The sequence below is a fragment of the Protopterus annectens genome, chromosome 3.part0 (genome assembly GCF_019279795.1).
Source record: "Protopterus annectens isolate FY-2018-M chromosome 3.part0, PAN1.0, whole genome shotgun sequence".
Classification (NCBI taxonomy): Eukaryota; Metazoa; Chordata; order Ceratodontiformes; family Protopteridae; genus Protopterus; species Protopterus annectens.
This window is the reverse complement of record NC_056731.1, coordinates 1,943,653,166-1,943,670,960: the sequence shown is the minus strand read 5'-3', so window position 1 is coordinate 1,943,670,960 and position 17,795 is coordinate 1,943,653,166. Positions and strand designations below refer to the sequence as shown.

Sequence of the window (17,795 nt, the reverse complement as noted above, 5' to 3'; positions counted from 1 at the left end):
TGACATCGGATCTGGAGCAAGAAAAAAAGTTTTCCCAACGGGGTACTTAGCTTTATAGAAGACTTCGGATCTGAAATTCGAACTCGAAAATCTCAGCAGTCAGCCGACCGGCACTTGCGAACTGCTTCTGCTTCGGGCACCGCGCGGCAAGAAAGTCTAAAGAAAATGGCATTGGCCACATCTTTTATACCCCTGACGGTCTGACGTCAGGGAAGGGGCGACAGTGGCCGATGCAGGACCCAGGACTTTGAAATTCAGGCCGACTGAGGGCAACCTGCTGGCAGGATTACCCAAATGTAATGACTGCAACAGTGAAACATGAAGAACATCTACAAAGGATACATTAATTTTATCAATCATTGGGGTAATGGGGAGTTAGAGGAGTACCACAGTACTGCACTTCTGGACCTTATTGGCCTGGCAAGGCCTATCTACCACATCACAGCCATATGGAAAATCAAGTTACCAACTGTATTGGCCATGGCCTTAATTTGGTCTCCAAGGCCATTTTCTATGGAATGCTGTACTTTATCTAAAAAAAAGTTTTCATTGAAAGTGTAAATATGTTTGGCTGTTTGACATCCACATGGTAACACAAAGGTCTATCCAGAGCACTTCACATTCCAGGGATGGAGATTTGAAAACTGAGACATATTAATTCTCTTAAGAACCACTGCTAAAATATTAGCATTATGCTTCAGGATCTCTGCCCTAGAGGTAGACTGTGGCATAACACCCAGTCTGTCTTACTAGTAACATGGACCATGGCAAAAAGGTGTTCCCATGTCAAATTCACAATGCCCTGGGAAATGTCTACCAAGGACAGGACCACATAGGGGGGGAATGCTATATTGTCCAGCAAACCTTTTGCTTTCTTCTTCATAAAGATGAGACTGGGTTAAGTTGACCATGCCTCTTTCTCTCTGTGCATAAACTGTAGGATCACTGTGTGATGTAGGATGGGGGGGAATGACTCTGGTTCACCATCTGTCTCTTTTGAGATTTCCTTGCAATCTAGTGAAGACTCAGCATACTTAGTTTTCTGGAAGCTTTTTTGTTCAAAGCCTCTTAGTCTGGGAAGAGATCTCTGTTGACAAGTTGCCTGAATGGTCAAGGAGTGCAGAAGAAAGAAGACTATGAAGCATTTACTGAGACATGAAAAATCTAAAAGGAAAAGTGGATGAGGCTAGCTGAGACAAAGGGGATGAGGCTTGCCAGAAATATGACCCTGCTGAAAACAAAAAATGTAGATTCTGGAGTCAAGTCTGTAGTAGTAAAAGGTGTACAGAATTCTGTAGGACTGTTTAAAAAAACATGGGTCGCACAGATGCCTAAGGAGCAGGCACCTGCTTAGCCGATGCCCGATGAACTAACACTAGGTAAATAAAACTAGGCAAGTGGATGGGTCACTGTCTGCAATACCACAGGGCTAATGGGATTAGTGCCTGCAATACCAAAGTTACTTGGTCCAGCATCTGTCTGACGTCAGTGGAATAGACACCTGCACACTGGAATGGCTGGCATAATGGTCTGATGAAAAATTTAAGATTAAACCTCACGTATCTACATAGCTGCTGACAACTTATCATAGTCTATATTTCACTGGGATGAGGGGTGGAAGTCTACCAGAGAGAGACTAGTACAGGCACTGGAAAAGGCCAATTTGCCACAGTAAATGAGGGTTGGAAAAAACATGTGAGATCTCCATAACTTGCACAGTAAGCTCACTAACAGTGAGAGGCGGAAGCTCCAATGTTGTCTTCTGCTTCATTAACATATGATATTTAATCAAGCTTTTCAAAAGAGAGGCATACTGGCATGAAACATTTCTTATTATTTATCCAAGCTCCCATATTCCCTATGTGAAGTTTTAGAACCTTTTAGTTGGGGTTACAAGGAAAACCCTTGCTCTAACAAATGTAAGGAAGGGTCCTTTTCTGCGTCATTTTATGTTGTCATTAATCCTCCCGCAGACAGATTTGTATGCCTAAGCAAATTACACCTCAGATGTCTGTTTGCAGTGGGGAGTTGGCTGCCACAGTAGCACTTGTTTAAGAGGCCCTGTTACTGCTAAAGGAGCAAACACACACAAAGACACTGACCAACTGAAAATTACCACAGACAGTGAAAGAAAAGAAATCATAAAAAACAGCAGAGAGACAAGTTAAAAGAGCATAAATAAAGCTGATAAAGGAGAAAAACCCCTTCAAGGCAAGCTAGGAACATCTATATTGTGTGACTACATTCTCTGATGGCAAGAAAGAGCAGCCTATTTTAAGAGGCAAATGTGAATTAATAGCCTATGACAGTTGTGTGTGCAAACAGTCCTACCACCTGCCGTATCAGTTTTCTGGCCCTGTAGCCAAAGTGCTTCAAATCAGATCTGGTGCAGCCTGCAAAAAAGAATTAATTGAAAAGAAAATCATTTCAAGGACAACTCAACCAAAAAAAAAAAAAACAGTAATAAAGCCACCATATCTTCAAACAATTGATTCCTTGCAACTGTAGTGCCTGCATGCAGATTTCCTACCAATTTCCTACCATTCAGTCATAGTTTTTTATTTTTGCCTTGAGAAAGACATCCTTTCTCAACTGTGTCAAACAGTTCTCTAATAAGTGGGAACGAAGACTGGTTTGTTAGCAATTCAGGAATGAAGAAAAACTACAACACGCTGGTTTAATGTTAATACAGACTCTACAAATAGTTTAATTGTAAAGCACTTTTGTCAAACTCTACACAGACTTCAAGTTTAAGCTGAAAGCACTTAACCATTAAACTATTTATCATTTTAGTCTGTGCTGACATTAAATTACAAGGTTTTATTTTTTAATAGTCTTCTGCTTTCCTGATGGGTTGACTGGTTAAACAGCTTTTTGTAATTATTAATAATTCAGGAGCCTAGAATCAAAAGCCAGTATGATGATCATCCTAGAACTGTATGCCAACTTATGGACAAGGTTGGATAAAATATAGCGAACTATGCATGAGAGTGAAATGACATCTAAGCATCATCCTTCTTCTGTGTTACCATTTTAGGCCAGCTACACAAAAGCACGTACTATGAAACACATGACATAGTAGGACAATACAGAATATTTGTTTAACCAGATTTCAGCATTTGAAGCTCAGTCTGAACCAGAGCCACAGTCAATTAATGCAATACTACTAGAAAGAAATGTGCAACAATATTTTATAATTATATAGCAACAGGACTGGATCTGACATTTAAAATGGATTTCCAGAACCAGTTGAACACAGCTTATATAACTAATATACAGTTAGAAATGTGCAAATGGGTCATGGTAGTGATTTAAATACGGTTTAAGACTCTGTTTAAAATTTTGCACTTGGTAGGGCCACCTGCATAGACGTATATCACTACAGTATAGGTACAAGCTTACACCATAAGTAAGAGTAAGCAGGGCTAAATGATCTAGGTTTCCTTTGGATGTTCTCCTGACTCAGGAAGGGATTTTTGCATGCATGCAGAGGTCTGTTTGGACATGGTGTTGCGTGTTTTAAGACTAAGTTACAAAATGACTTGCTAATACATCTATACCACAGGGAAGTTAGACAGACAGGATGACACAAGAGCTCTATAGTGCCTCACGCAAGCCAGGGGGAATAAACTAGAAAATGGCATAGGAGTACAACCAAGAAGACAAAAATCTGGATAACCACCAATCCACTGCAGTAGCTTAGGTCTGAGCTAACCAAGCAACCAAAGAAATATCATCAGAAAGGATTCAATCAGTGGCTACACGATTACAGTTCTAGAGAAGGGCAAAGCTCCTTGCCTTGGGGACAAATCAAGCAATCTCCAAGAGTGTGGTAATTGGATGAGAATGTGTGGCTTTGAAGGGAGATATCAAGGGCCTGGCAGCTGGAAACTGGGAGTTGTACTAAAGGAGTCTTCACATGCATTACAGTAGACAAAAGCATAGTCAGTTGTAAAAATAAAACAAAATGCCTGAATTCTACCTCATTTGCTGCGACTCCTGAGATGCAGTGGAAAGAAATTCTGTGACATCCAGTGTTCCTTCCTCCAGCTCTTCATCTTCCAGCTCTTCAGCTTCTGAATTTTCTGACATAGTTTTCTTCCTGGACTCTGCATTCTGGATCAGCCTAAGGGCTGACAGATGAGAAATCTCTTTAAGTGACTTGTCTACCAGTCCTAGTTCTCGACTGCCATCCTGCCTCTTTGCAGGAGAAGTTACAACCACTGAATTGAGCTTCTCAGTCACAGATTTATACTGCTTTGCCATTAGCAGCTCATTCTGTGGACCCAACAAACCCCAGTCCTGGAAAGCAAAGCAGTAAAAAAAGGTATAGTTTTAGTTCTTAACTTTTCACTATAAAATGGATCTAGATATGAATTTGATCCATAGATGAAAAATCATGGCTTATCACTTTAAATAAAAAAAAAATATATCAATTTTTAAACATTGCGTGTAAAAGTTATGCAACCACAGCAGCAGAATAGAACATGCATTTAATCTTATCTTGTTTGATCACTGGCATGTTCTAATCTTTTATCCTGTTTGATTATTAATTCTGTGAAATAGCTGGTACTGAAACTGGAAGATGCAATCAACCACTTACTCAGAACTAGATGTTTTAAAGTCTTTATCATATAACAGTCTAATGGGGAGGTGAGTACCGAATAGAGAAAGCAAGAGAGGTATCAGACCAACTTTTTTTTTAATGTTAAGGGGGTCTTAGAAATTAATAGCTATACACACACTAAAATAAAATGCAAAAATGCCAGAAAGCCATTTGCCTTTCATTTCCTTGGCATTTTAAGTATGCTCCTCAAATCTTCTCCATCGGGCCTAAGGGGTGGCTAATCTTTCAGTCTGTGCCGTGTCTTTCTTTATCCAGAAAGAATGTTCATCTGCATACTCTATCCTTCTCTACCACACAGCTACATTTTCAAATAATAGAAAAAAAATTAACAATGGTTTAAGTCTGCATCACATGACTTTTGATAGGCCAATCTCAACACACTTAAAATAAGCTGGAATATCACTCTAAAGCTTCTTGCAGATCGCGCTTTCTTTCAGTCACCAACTGCATAAAAAATTAAATTAAGTGCAGCATGATTCTTTCTTGCCGCGCGGTGCCCGAAGCAGAAGCAGTTCGCAAGTGCCGGTCGGTCAGCTCCTGTATTCTACGATACCGAAGTCATCAAAAAAGCTAAGTACCCCGTTGGGGACCTTTTCTTGCCTCAGCCGATGTCAGAAATTACTGAAAAAGTTAACAATTGTCTTTTTTGTGGTAAACAAATACCTCATAAGGATTTCCACTCTTACTGCCTCCCTTGCCTGGGCCCAGACCACGACGTCTCGGCCTGTGCTCGCTTCAACAAGCGCACTCTCAGGCGCCGGGTGGAGTTCGCTGAAGACTTTTTCGGCGATAAATTTGCTTATACCATGCCGTCGGATATTCCGACATCGCAAACTCCCAAAAAGCGAAAAGACCGGGACCGACATCCTCGGCCTGTGTCTACTACCGACTCCACGCCAAAACCTAGCGCGAGTGCTCCGGTTCCCTCTGAGACGGTCTCTCCACCGCTCCGAACCGAAGACACCGCATTACCGACGACTCCGATTCCAGACATTACTCCGACGCCAGTGATAGTTTTTCCTCCGGATACCGAAACCGAGGAAATGCCCGAGACCATTGCTGTAGACAAGGTCACTCCTGCACGTGGAGCTGCCAGGCCCCCTATGGCCATGTCTATTAAGGCCTACACTAGGGCTAAGGCAGCCAGCAAAACAAAGCATATTACTCCTAGAGCCTTACCTCAGCCGACTCCGGAGACACAAATTATGTCCATGGCTGCTGATTTAATTTCCATGATTAGAGGTTCACAGACCCATCCTGAGAGAGCATCCCAGCCTCCTCCTGATAAAAGGCCCCGGGTTGAACCCTCTGACCCTACTCCTTCAGATGAAGACTCTGAGGGCTCTGTCCACTCTGATAGCCAGGAAGAGCTCTTCCAGACCTATGAGGACTCTGATGCAGAAGATTCCATACCTTCGGCCTCCCTCCTGAGGATATTTCCTTTGGGGAAGTTCTGCACACCATGAGGGAACATTTCAAGTGGCAGGGCCAGGAATATTCTGATTCCAGGAAACGCCTTAGGACTTTCCTTAAGAAGCCTCAGCACAGGCCCTTAGCTATTCCTCCTGTACTTGATGTTCTGGATGATTTGTATTCTGATTCTAGTGCTACCCCTGATACTCTCCCTCCTGCACCAGCCAAGCCAGACAGGTATTACAGGGTCCCAGAAACTCATTCCCATTTATTCAGGGCCCATACTGTTGATTTGGAAACTATTTCACAGGGGCCTAAAGGAGTTTCAGCCTCCACCTCAAAAAATCCTTTGCCCTCCAACAGGGAAGCAAGGTCATTAGAGAGATGGGGTAAAAAGGTTTATACTTCCACTACTTTATCTATGAGAGCTTTAAATTGCCTTTTTCATATGTTCCAATATCAGGATTATCTCTTAGAAGATTTACAAAAAACACTAGCTTCTCCTGATCCTTTAGACAGGAAGACTTTGCAGGAAGCTGTACATAACACTCAGCAAGTAAGCAATCACTTCCTGCAGTGTGGATATGATGCACTGGAAGCTTCATGTAGGGCAGCTATGACAGGGGCAGTGATGCGAAGACATGCTTGGTTAAAAGATCAACCTCTACCAGATCATGTAAAAGCAAAACTTCTGGATGCACCTCTGGAAAAGAACAAGCTTTTTGGTGCAAATGCCAAGGATGTGCTAAAGACCATCGAAGAAAAAGCAAAATCAGTTCAAACTGTAAAGGATTTCCTCCAGGTTCAACCCCCCAGATTCAGTAGGAATTGGCCTTCAAAAAACTGGTCCTTTCCTAATCCAGAAAAGTTTCAAAGGGGTAAGAACAGACGTGGCCGAGGAAGAGGCCAATACAGAGGCCCTTACAGGGGACATCAATGGCAGCCAGGAAACCAAAGAGGTGATGCAGGGGTTTCTCCTGCCCAACAACCACAATCTCAATGACTTTCCTCTACTACCGCCTACCAGGGAACAACTAGAAGCTCCTTGAAGGGAAATTATCTCTGTTTGCAGAAAACTGGTACAGACTGACAAAGGACAAATGGATTTTGGACATTGTAGACCGAGGGTACAGGTTTCATTTCCATACCTTACCAAGGAAGCAAGGCATGCCAAATCTACCACAACATCAAAGGGTAGAGGCTATCAAGCAAATCTCTCTGCTAACTCAAATGAAAGCAATAGAAAGAGTTCCACAACAAGAACAAGAACAGGGGTTTTACTCAAGACTGTTCCTTGTTCCAAGAAAAGAAACTCAATGGAGACCAATACTGGACTTGTCCGCATTAAACACCTTTCTCATAGTACCGAAGTTCAAAATGCTGACTCTACAGCAACTCCTTCCCATGCTGGGCAAGGAGTCGTGGCTGATCACTCTGGACCTCAAGGAGGCATACCTGCATGTCCCTATTAGACACAGTTGCAGAAGATACCTCAGATTTCTTGCAGGGCCAGAGCATTATCAATTCTCAGCACTGCCATTTGGCTTATCTACTGCGCCCAGAGTGTTTACAAAATGCCTGGCTTCAGTAATTGCTCATTGCAGGCTCCAGGGTATACAAATCTACCCGTACCTGGACGACTGCCTCATACAAGCGGACGACAAATTGATGATGTTGACAAAAAAATCTGGAATATGTCATACGATTACTTCAAGCTCTGGGATACACAGTCAACTTCCAAAAGTCAAGACTGCAGCCATCCCAGCAAATAATCTTCTTAGGAGCCAAACTAGACACAGCCTCTCAAATGGCTTACCTGACAGAAGACAAGCAAGAGAAGTTAACTCAATACTTCAGAGGTTTAGCAAAACTCACCCAGATGACTGCAAGGAGATTCCTACAGGCCCTGGGTTACATGGCATCCTGCATTCTACTGGTTCCATTAGCAAAACTACACATGAGAAAGCTTCAATGGTACCTAAAAAGTGTTTGGTCTCAGCACAGCAACAACTTGGAGACAATCATACCACTCATTCCATGCTTACAAAAGGAATTCCAATGGTGGGCTTCGGTGAGCCAGAAAAACACAGGTTTGTCATTCAAAAAACCACAGATAACACAGACCATGACTACAGACGCCTCAGACCTCGGATGGGGGGCGCACATGGAAGGCAGGTGTATACAATTACAATGGTCTCCAAAGGAAACACATCTGCATATAAATCAAAAGGAAATGCTGGCAGTAATGCATGCTATCGAGGCTTTTCAAAACCAACTCCAGCAAGGCCACTTAATGATACGGACAGACAACACCACTGTCATGTGGTACATAAACAAGCAGGGGGGCATTCACTCTTACCCCCTTTGCAGACTGACAATGCAGCTTTGGGAGAAATCACCGAGTCTAAACATCCAGTTGCAATCACAGTTTGTTCCAGGAAAAGACAATGTGTTGGCGGACAGCCTAAGCAGGAATTTCACAGATCCACACGAGTGGAGGTTGCATCCGAAGGCTTTCAGACAACTCACTTCGACATGGGGCAAGCCAGAAGTGGACCTATTTGCCTCTCACCTCAATCATCTACTACCAAAATTTTGCACAAGGACATACCATCCAAAGGCTTGGAAAATAGATGCTCTTTCATTCAACTGGAACTCCCTAGCAATCTATGCATTCCCACCTCTGCCACTGATGACCTCAGTATTACTAAAGATCAAAGCAGAGAAGCCCAAGGGAATATTAATAGCTCCGGATTGGCCAAGACAACACTGGTACCCACTACTACGGAGCATATGTCACACCAGGAGGTGGGCCCTCCCTCAGTGGCCTCTACTTTTGACTCAGCACAATTTCGAAACACTGCATCCAAACCTTCAGACTCTGCAGCTAACAGCCTGGGAGATCCCATAAATGAATTCAACTTACCTCTCTCCAAGGAAGTTCAGCGGATACTAACAGAGGCTCGAAGACCGTCCACCAGAAAGGTTTACTTAGCAAAGTGGAAAAGATTCAGCAATTGGAATACCAGCAAAGGGCATGATGCATCATTACTGAACATCCCACTTATCTTGGAATATTTGGCAGATATGTTACAGAGTGGCCTCTCATATTCTTCAATAAAAATACATGCATCTGCTATTTCAGCTAGATACAACACTGATCCTCCTGTTTTTTCTCACCCCTTACTAAGACAATTCCTCGGGGAATCAAGAACATTAAGCCACCAAGAAAGGCCCCAGTGCCAGCCTGGGATCTCAATTTTGTCTTAGAAAAACTGACTCTACCTCCTTTTGAGCCAGCAGCTTCAGTTGACTTGCAATTTCTCTCATGGAAAACAGCCTTCCTGTTGGCAATTACCTCAGCAAGAAGGGTTTCGGAACTACAGGCCCTAATGGCAATACCACCCTTTATTATTTTCCACAGAGACAGGGTTTCATTAAGGACCAACCCTACCTTTATGCCAAAGGTGGTATCTAGGGTTTCTCTAAATCAAGCCATTCATCTGCCTGCCTTCTTTCCCAATCCTGAGAATAAGAGGGAAAGGCTTTTACATACCTTGGACATTCATAGACAATTTCGATACTACCTGGACAGAACAACGGCCAGTAGGAGGTCTGAACAGCTTTTTGTAGCTTACGCCCCTGTAGTCCAAGGAAAAGCATTTTCAAAACAGACTATTTCTAAATGGATTGGACATTGCATCAGATTCTGTTATTCCTTTCATGGAAAGACTGTTCCAGCCTATGTCAGACCACATTCCACCAGAGCTACAGCCTCCTCTACAGCATTTTTAAGAGGGGTGCCTACAAAGGACATTCTAGAAGCTGCTACATGGAGCTCCGTGCATACATTCTCAAAACACTACAATCTCCCCCTATATTCCAGATCCAGAGCAGGCTTTGCTTCGGCAGTCCTGCAGGGTTTGATTGCCACACCATCTCTTTCCTAGAGCATACCTCCACCCCCAGCTAAGCTATGGTATTCTACCCACATGTTATGACTGCAGTTGCATTCTTGAAGGACATAGTACAGTTTTGTACATACCATAAATGTAGATGTCCGAGAGACATGCAAGTGCAGTCGGGTTTTCCCTCCCTCCATACCCCTCTATGCTTAGGGTCCACTCCTATCCCCCTCACTCTTAGCTGGGGATATCTGTTATGGTGTATTTGTTTTATTACTCATGTATTTGTCTGGAATCCTGTTTATGTCTACCAATTTGATTACAGCCTTCCTTGGAGGGCACCTGGCATCTGGGGCAAGAAACACTGAAGAAAATGGCGTCGGCTGATGCTTATGTGCTCCAGCCGCTCTGACGTCGGAGAGAAATGCGACATCAGCCGACGTCGGACCCAGACTTTGGAATCCGGCCGACCGAGGGCTGCCTGACGCAGGACAACCCACATGTTATGACTGCAGTTGCATTCTTGAAGGACATCAACAATGGCAACTCATTCCCATCCTCCCTCTCCAGTTCCTACAGACATCTAAGCCACTATTCACACTCTGTTCCCTATGACAAAGTCAGAGATCTAGCCCTCTATGCAAAGAATGACCTGCAATTTAATTATGGGAAAGCAGTGCTTTATTGTTAGATTAAAGAAGACATGAAAGGGTATATGGTATCAAAGGATAGTGCAACACCTCTGGAGTTTTGTGAGGCATGAGAAAAAGGACAGTGTCTAATATACCTGAGAAATGACAATGTTCTATAAAACAAAACACCTTGCTAGATCTTAGCAAATGTAATGGACACCATTGACAAAGAAAATGATTACAAGTGTAAAACGGTTCATTCTGTGAGATGGAAAAGAATACATTTAAATAATTATAAGGCAAAATGCCTCACGACTGAAACAAAAAACACATACATATATACAAACAAACCGTCTCGGTGCGTAGTAGACAGTGTATGTGTTACACTACACCACCTCTGGCTGTGTCAGACTACAGACAAACCCAACCATCCCCATGCATTTCTGTATTTAATCATTTACCTGCACACTTCATCAAAACAAAAATGTAGCAACCTCCAAGAAAGTCTGGTGACAATTTACTGCTCACAACATGCCAGCTCCATTACTAAACAGGGATAAAGCCCTGACAAAGTGTTGTACAAGAAGAGATCAGAGCAGCACTTTAAATGCATTAACTGTGTACTCCATTCAGCTGCATAATACAAGTACAGCATTCAAATTTAATAAATTCACTTCTGTACATAGCTTCCATCACATAATACTTAACTACTCATTTGAAATATGCATAGGATACTGTGTGTAGCCTAATGCCAATAAATAAAATGCTCAGCTATAGTACTTTTTTTTTTTTTTTTTAAACTAGTGGCCATTTGGTGCATCATAAAATATTATATAATTCCTGCTTCACCCTGACTGAAGAGGGATATATGTTTAAAAATCAGTTTCTGTCATTACATTCAAGCTAATAAACGTTGGTGCAAGATAAACTATGGGAAGAGAACGTGAATGATATTCTTTAAAGTGTTATAATATCCAAATAAACATCAACCAAATAGTGACTTGACTTCTGCCCGTTTATTGCCCAACCTGTATTTATGTCATACTGCAGTCTTTTTCAGGTCCTTAGTGTGCCATGAGCTCTGTGGAACCCTTTTTTATGTTACATGTTTTAGCATCTGGATGGTCTTTTTTTTTTTTTTTTTTGCATAATCTGCCTCATTTAGAGTTGATAATCAGTATTACTAAAGCCCCATTACTCTTCCATCAGCACCTCTCCAACCCCAGCCCACTGGCCCGGGTCATTTTTTTTTCTTACATTTTCCATACTAGATTTGGAGGTTCTCCCTTTTTGCATTGCACTGCAGGCATGTGAAAGTAGCCCAACAGAGCTCATCTGGGGCAATATGCAAACAAGCTTGAATAGTCTGTCACATGCACGTGTTGTTGAAATTAACAGCTGTACTAAATTAGTGAGTTACTGCAATACAAACACAAGCAAAATATCTTCTGATTATATAAGCACTTGTGAAAATGACAGCTGCCCCAACTAGTGGCAACACCCTGCCCAGAAAACCACAGTGAAAAACTTCTCTAAAGCAAATTTCACACTCCTCAAAACCGAGGTGGAATCCTTCAAAGTCCCCGAGCCTGTGGAAAATACGGCCCAGACCGCAGAATCCTTTATAAACGCATTCTATGAACACCTTCAGGAATGCATGGATCATGCAATCCCAAATAAAACCAAGACCCAATCCTCCAAAGGCAGACGTCCTGTCTGGTGGACCCCAGCCATAAACAAACTATACAATAGAAGGAGGAAGCTACTACATGATAGAGCAAAATCCCAAAAAGGGAAGGTATCTCTGATCGGTATTAGGAAAAAACTACGGGCACTCATAAAATCGTCTAAGGCCAGCTTTGAGAGAAAAATTGCACAGGACACTAAGGATAATCACAAGGCTTTCTTTAGTTATGTTAGGAACCTGGGTGGGAATTCCCAGATATGCTCAGAATTAGTCTAAAATTAAACAAAATACATCAAACCCACAGACATTGCCAACATCCTAGCTGACAGGTTCAGCGCAAACTTCTCCCCCCTCAACCAAAAGGGCAAATATCTATCCCAGCAGAGTGCTGACCCCCTGACATCTCAGATGCTCAAGTAAGAGCCGCCCTCTCCAAAGCAAAAAAACACAGCATCAATGGAACCAGACGGTGTCCCGGGCTACGTCCTACATGAACTCCAAGAAGAGCTAAACCCAAACATAAAACTACTGTTCAATCTCAGCCTTACTACAGGATATGTACCCAAAGAGTGGCGTACACCAACAGTGGTCCCTCTCCACAAAGGTGGTGCCTCAACAGATCCTGGAAACTATCGCCCCATAAGCCTGATTAGCTTGGTCTGCAAAGCTATGGAATGGATCATCATGAACCTCATAAATAAAGATATTGGGGACCTACAGACACTGGATCCTACCCAGTTCGGCTTTGTTAAGGGCAGATCCCGCCTCTTAAACCTGGTCGATTTCTTTGAAACAGTCACCAAGGCCATTGACAAGGGGAAGGTGGTCCACACAGCCTACCTGGACCTTGCAAAAGCCTTCGATACAATACCCCACTCAGGCATTATAGATAAGCTCACCAGCTTAAATATAAACCCGTATGTCACTAGATGGGTTGCAAACTGGCTCAAGGACATAACCCACATGGTTAGAATTGCTGGAGCCATGTCAGACTCCAAACCAGTTACAAGTGGCGTCCCACAAGGCTCAGTCCTGGGACCTCTCTTGTTTGGTATATATTTCTTGGAGGTACAGGCCAACACGGAAAAACTGTGGCTGACCAAGTTCGCAGATGACTGCAAACTGGGCGCCATAATCGACTCTCCAGCCGACACAAGCATCCTCCAAAAGGGCATCATAGAAACAGACAACTGGTGCCAGAGCCATGGCCTCAAGCTAAATGCCAAAAAGTGTATAGTCATCCCCTTTGGCAAAAACAAAATGCCCACAAATTACCACATAGGTGGTAATCCATTAAGTACAGAAGAAGTAATTAGGGACCTGGGGACCCAAGTTGATAGCAATCTCTCATTTGACAACCACGTGGCCAAAGTGGTTAGAAAAACATTTTATATAGCCCAACTAATCATGAAGGGATTCACATCTAGATCAGGGGAGGTCATCGTGCCTCTTTACTCATCCCTCATCAGGCCCATAATTGAGTACAATGCCCCTTTTGGGATGTACCTTACCAGACACCTGCAGCAACTGGAAAGACCCGAAAAGTACCTCACCAATAGGATCAAAGGACTCAAACAGATGTCATATGCTGCCCGGTTAATGAAACTCCAGCTCTACTCAGTGGCATACCGCCTGCTCAGAGGCGATCTGTGCCTGACGTAAAAAGCCATGTCCAACCTGGAATTAATGGACATGCTGCACCTCAGAAAATCCAAATCCCATCGAGCTATGCGCTCGAGAGACTTTAACCTCAGCACTGAAATAAACAGGACATGCTGGAGGGACAGATTCATAACCCAGAGGCTCCCTTCACTCTGGAACAAAATCCCAGTTTAGGTTAGGCAGAGTCCCTCACTGACTCTCTTCAAGAGGAATCTTGAGTGGATGGGAAATTGTAGGTTTATCCTGGGTATCACTTCTGTGTCACTGTTAGACAGAGGCACAGTATACTAACCTCGAAAAAAAGGCATAGCAAAATTAATTTAAAATGGGTGGCGAAAGCCAAACACACTCTGGCTAGGCTTATAAATGCCCTTGGGCAGATAGCCTAGTATGACCTACGAACCTATAAGACAGTAACAATACATTTATCATTAATACAAATAAAGGTGTCATACTATGAACCTGAAGTCAGTCACTGCTACAAAAGTAAAATGTCAGATTTGCAACTGGGTAAACATGTTTCCCTATCATCCGTGTATGACTTTGTACCAAATAGTGCTGTGCTGCTAACAATGTGTGTTTCATCACTTTTTTTATTCATGAGTACAATGACAAATTCTGAGTTGTACAGTTATTTTAAAATGCTGCATCTTATTACACCATGGTAAAATGCAAAATGTCACAGCTCCCCTCAGTGAAGTGCTACAATGCCAGGATGCCTTCCAGAAATAGTTTTAAAAACTGTACTCCATTTCTTTGATATTAAATAACAGTACCTGTTTAGCCTCACCTCTAAAGCAGTAACACAGAATAGCACCTGCTACAACACAATGGCACTATGTGGCTAACATATCCTATATCTCTTGGTTTGTACTCAAACATTTGTATTATTTTAAACACTGTATGTTAAAAAAACAATGCAGACTAAAGTCACAGCTCCACTCCCTCTTCACCGGGTATATCAGAATCACTGATCCTCAGTAGTATAATGTATCCAAAAATGTATTACCGGTTTCTTATTTTATATTCAATAGTGCAATGTTTAATTGTACTCTTTGCAGTCATTTACATCCAATTTGCTGCAGCAGGATGGGATTTTATCACGATGCAAAGACTGCCTTAAACTCTCTGCAGGCCTGACTACATATCTTTCTGTATTATCGCATCCCTGCCCATTTGTTCACATGTCTACTTCCTCCTCCTTTCCAGAGATACGCATTACAAGTCAAATCCACACTAAGGGCTAATCACCACCCATGAACAGAATCACAGAAAGAGAGACAAGGTGACTGTAAAGCAAAACAGCATTAGATTCCTGCTTCGCAGATTAAAGTTTGCAAACAGATCTCTAGAATACTGAAGCTCTCTTCTTAATGTTATGTCTTCTGGCTTTCCCAGTTAGGGGTAGCCACAGCAGAACTCCGGTCCGCTAATGATTGGTAGTTGACTTTTACATGCCGAGTTACCAGCCCTGACGCACAACCTTCAACGAAGGTACGCCCATTCTCACATATCTGCACGCAGAAGACACACTAGCTGAGAATCAAACCAGACAGCGTCTTACTGTGAGGCGACAACGCTACCGTAGCACCACCACCATACCATGGCTAATTAATGCTGAATATTATCACCATGCTAGACTTTTTTTTGTTATAGCTACAATATGCAACAAATTAGTACCATTAGGTAATCTAATAGTGCTAACGTGTTGTAAGAAGTTTGCTTTACTGTGCTAAGTGTTGCTACTACACTAAAAAACTTTCTCTTACAGCTGTATCATACAAATACCACCTAACTACCTAAAGCTTAATTAAGCAAATGTGCTCACTCTACTAACAGAAAGGTGTTTTCAATCAGCTCTGTAGCTCATGAGAAGACTTTTTTTTTTATATAAAGGTAGTTCACAAACAATTTAAAAATATATAAATTAAATGTATAGCTTGGTAAATGGCACAGCCTTCATCCATTTCCAGATGGATAGATTATGGTAGTTGTAGTCAAGGGCAACTGTACAGCAAGCCCTTTACTGGCTGAGCTTTTAAACTGGGAATGATAACATGGAGATTCACTTTTCCATAAGCAAACATGAATTGTACTGCTGTATCTCACCAGAACCAGTTTTTTTAATGTCAGGTTATATATGAAACAAAGAATTAAATAGCAAAGGCATGCAGAATTTTGGTTTATTAAAATACCTCTGGCGCCATAACAGAGCCTTCAGAAAAATACATTTTTATATCAGATTAACCTAATTCAGAGGTTGCAGTTATGCACAATGGACAACTGTGTAGCTTAGCCTTAATTAGCGAAACTAGGGCTACAACTGCTATGGAGAGAAAGTCACATGCCAGATGACTGAAGAATAAGCATTCCCGTGCCAGTATACAACAACAAAAGGAACACTCAGAACTGTGGGAAGTACAGAGATATCAAACTCCTGTCACTCTGCATGAACATTCTGGAAAGGAGTGATTAATAAATATTTAGAATAGTAGAAAGCAAGATGAGAGATGAGCAGTTCAAATTCAGGTGAGGATGCAGCACAACTGACCCTATATTTGCAGTGAGACAGAAAATAGGCAAGAAGCTAGACATAAGGAAAGAATCTAATTGGGTACTCCTACGCTTGGAGGAAACATATGCCCAAAATGTCAAGAAAGTGGATTTGTACAATCCTGCAATGGATCAAACTTAAGGAAATGCTGGAGAAATCAGTGCAGGCTATGAATAAGGGCTCATCGACACAAGTATGAGCAATGAGCAATATCTGGACTCATAGTGGGGTTCCTAGTGGGAGTGGGTGCACATATGGAGCTCAGTTCTGAGCCCACTGCTATTCATGTCGGTAATGCATTACAGTAGTAAATAGGTTGGAGTGGATAGGTCAGCAAAGCTGCTGTATGCAGACAATGTGGCATTACACGCAGACTCTACACAAGAACTTCAGAGAAGTGAGAATGACAGCGGAATGGAATTCAAAACTGGTACATGGGATGCAACGGAGAACAAATAAGACTGTTGTAATTGCAGCAAATGGGGGAAATTTGAAGAAGCTGAAAATTGAGATATTGGGTAAAACAGAGGAAAATGCTAAGAGCTTCAAGTATCTGTGATGACTGGTTGAAGTGAAGGGAAGTCTGAATTAAGAGGTCAGTGCTAGAATCAGAGAGGCTGCAACCAATTGGCAAAGAGTGTCAGGGCTAGTGTGTGACTGAAAAGTACAGTGATGCAACCAGTACCACTGTGCGTTACAAAAACCTGCAAAATGAAGGCATAGCAGCTGAGGAAGGTACAGATGATGAAGTGCCTAAAGTGCACGTGTGTGTGTGTGGGGGGGGGGGTGAGTCTATGATGCACATTGTGAGACTGAAAAAGAAATGAAAACAGAGCAGAAGCTCAAGTAGCTTCAAGTGCAGAGTAGATCAAAGAAAAGATTTACTGTGGTTCAGGCACAGCTGTAGGAAAACAGAGGGTGCAGTTGTGCACAATGGACAACTGTGGTGGTAAAAATGATTTGGGACAGACAGGAAGAAGGCAAGAGGAAACGAGCATTCAGCAAAGAGATGAATGGATTGTAAGAGAAGACCTGTGACAGTCAGGCACGACTATCAAAGAAGGTAAGGGAGTGTCACTGACTCAAGAGACATGGTGACAGTTGACACAGCAACTCAACCCCATGTAGAAAATGAGAACTGATTATGTAAATGGTGACAGCTGATAATTTATGGAAGTCCATGAACTTCCCTAAGCATCTAAGGTAATACAAACACAATCTTTGTAGATGTCCTGGAGGATCATATGCCTTATGGCGAGTATCCACTGGAGAATGAAGCTGTGTAAGATACTCGCTTGTTAACAAGACTGCATTA

General features: G+C 42.3%; 1 protein-coding gene across 1 annotated transcript in view; it reads right to left on the bottom strand.

Annotated features, from left to right (window-relative positions):
* Positions 1-17,795, bottom strand: part of DHX30 (DExH-box helicase 30) — a 1,694,732-nt gene that overhangs the window by 1,620,061 nt on the left and 56,876 nt on the right. The window contains exon 4 of the mRNA XM_044066068.1: positions 3,983-4,302. Within this exon, the coding sequence (XP_043922003.1) occupies positions 3,983-4,302 (320 nt within the window). The remainder of the gene's footprint in view (positions 1-3,982; positions 4,303-17,795) is intronic.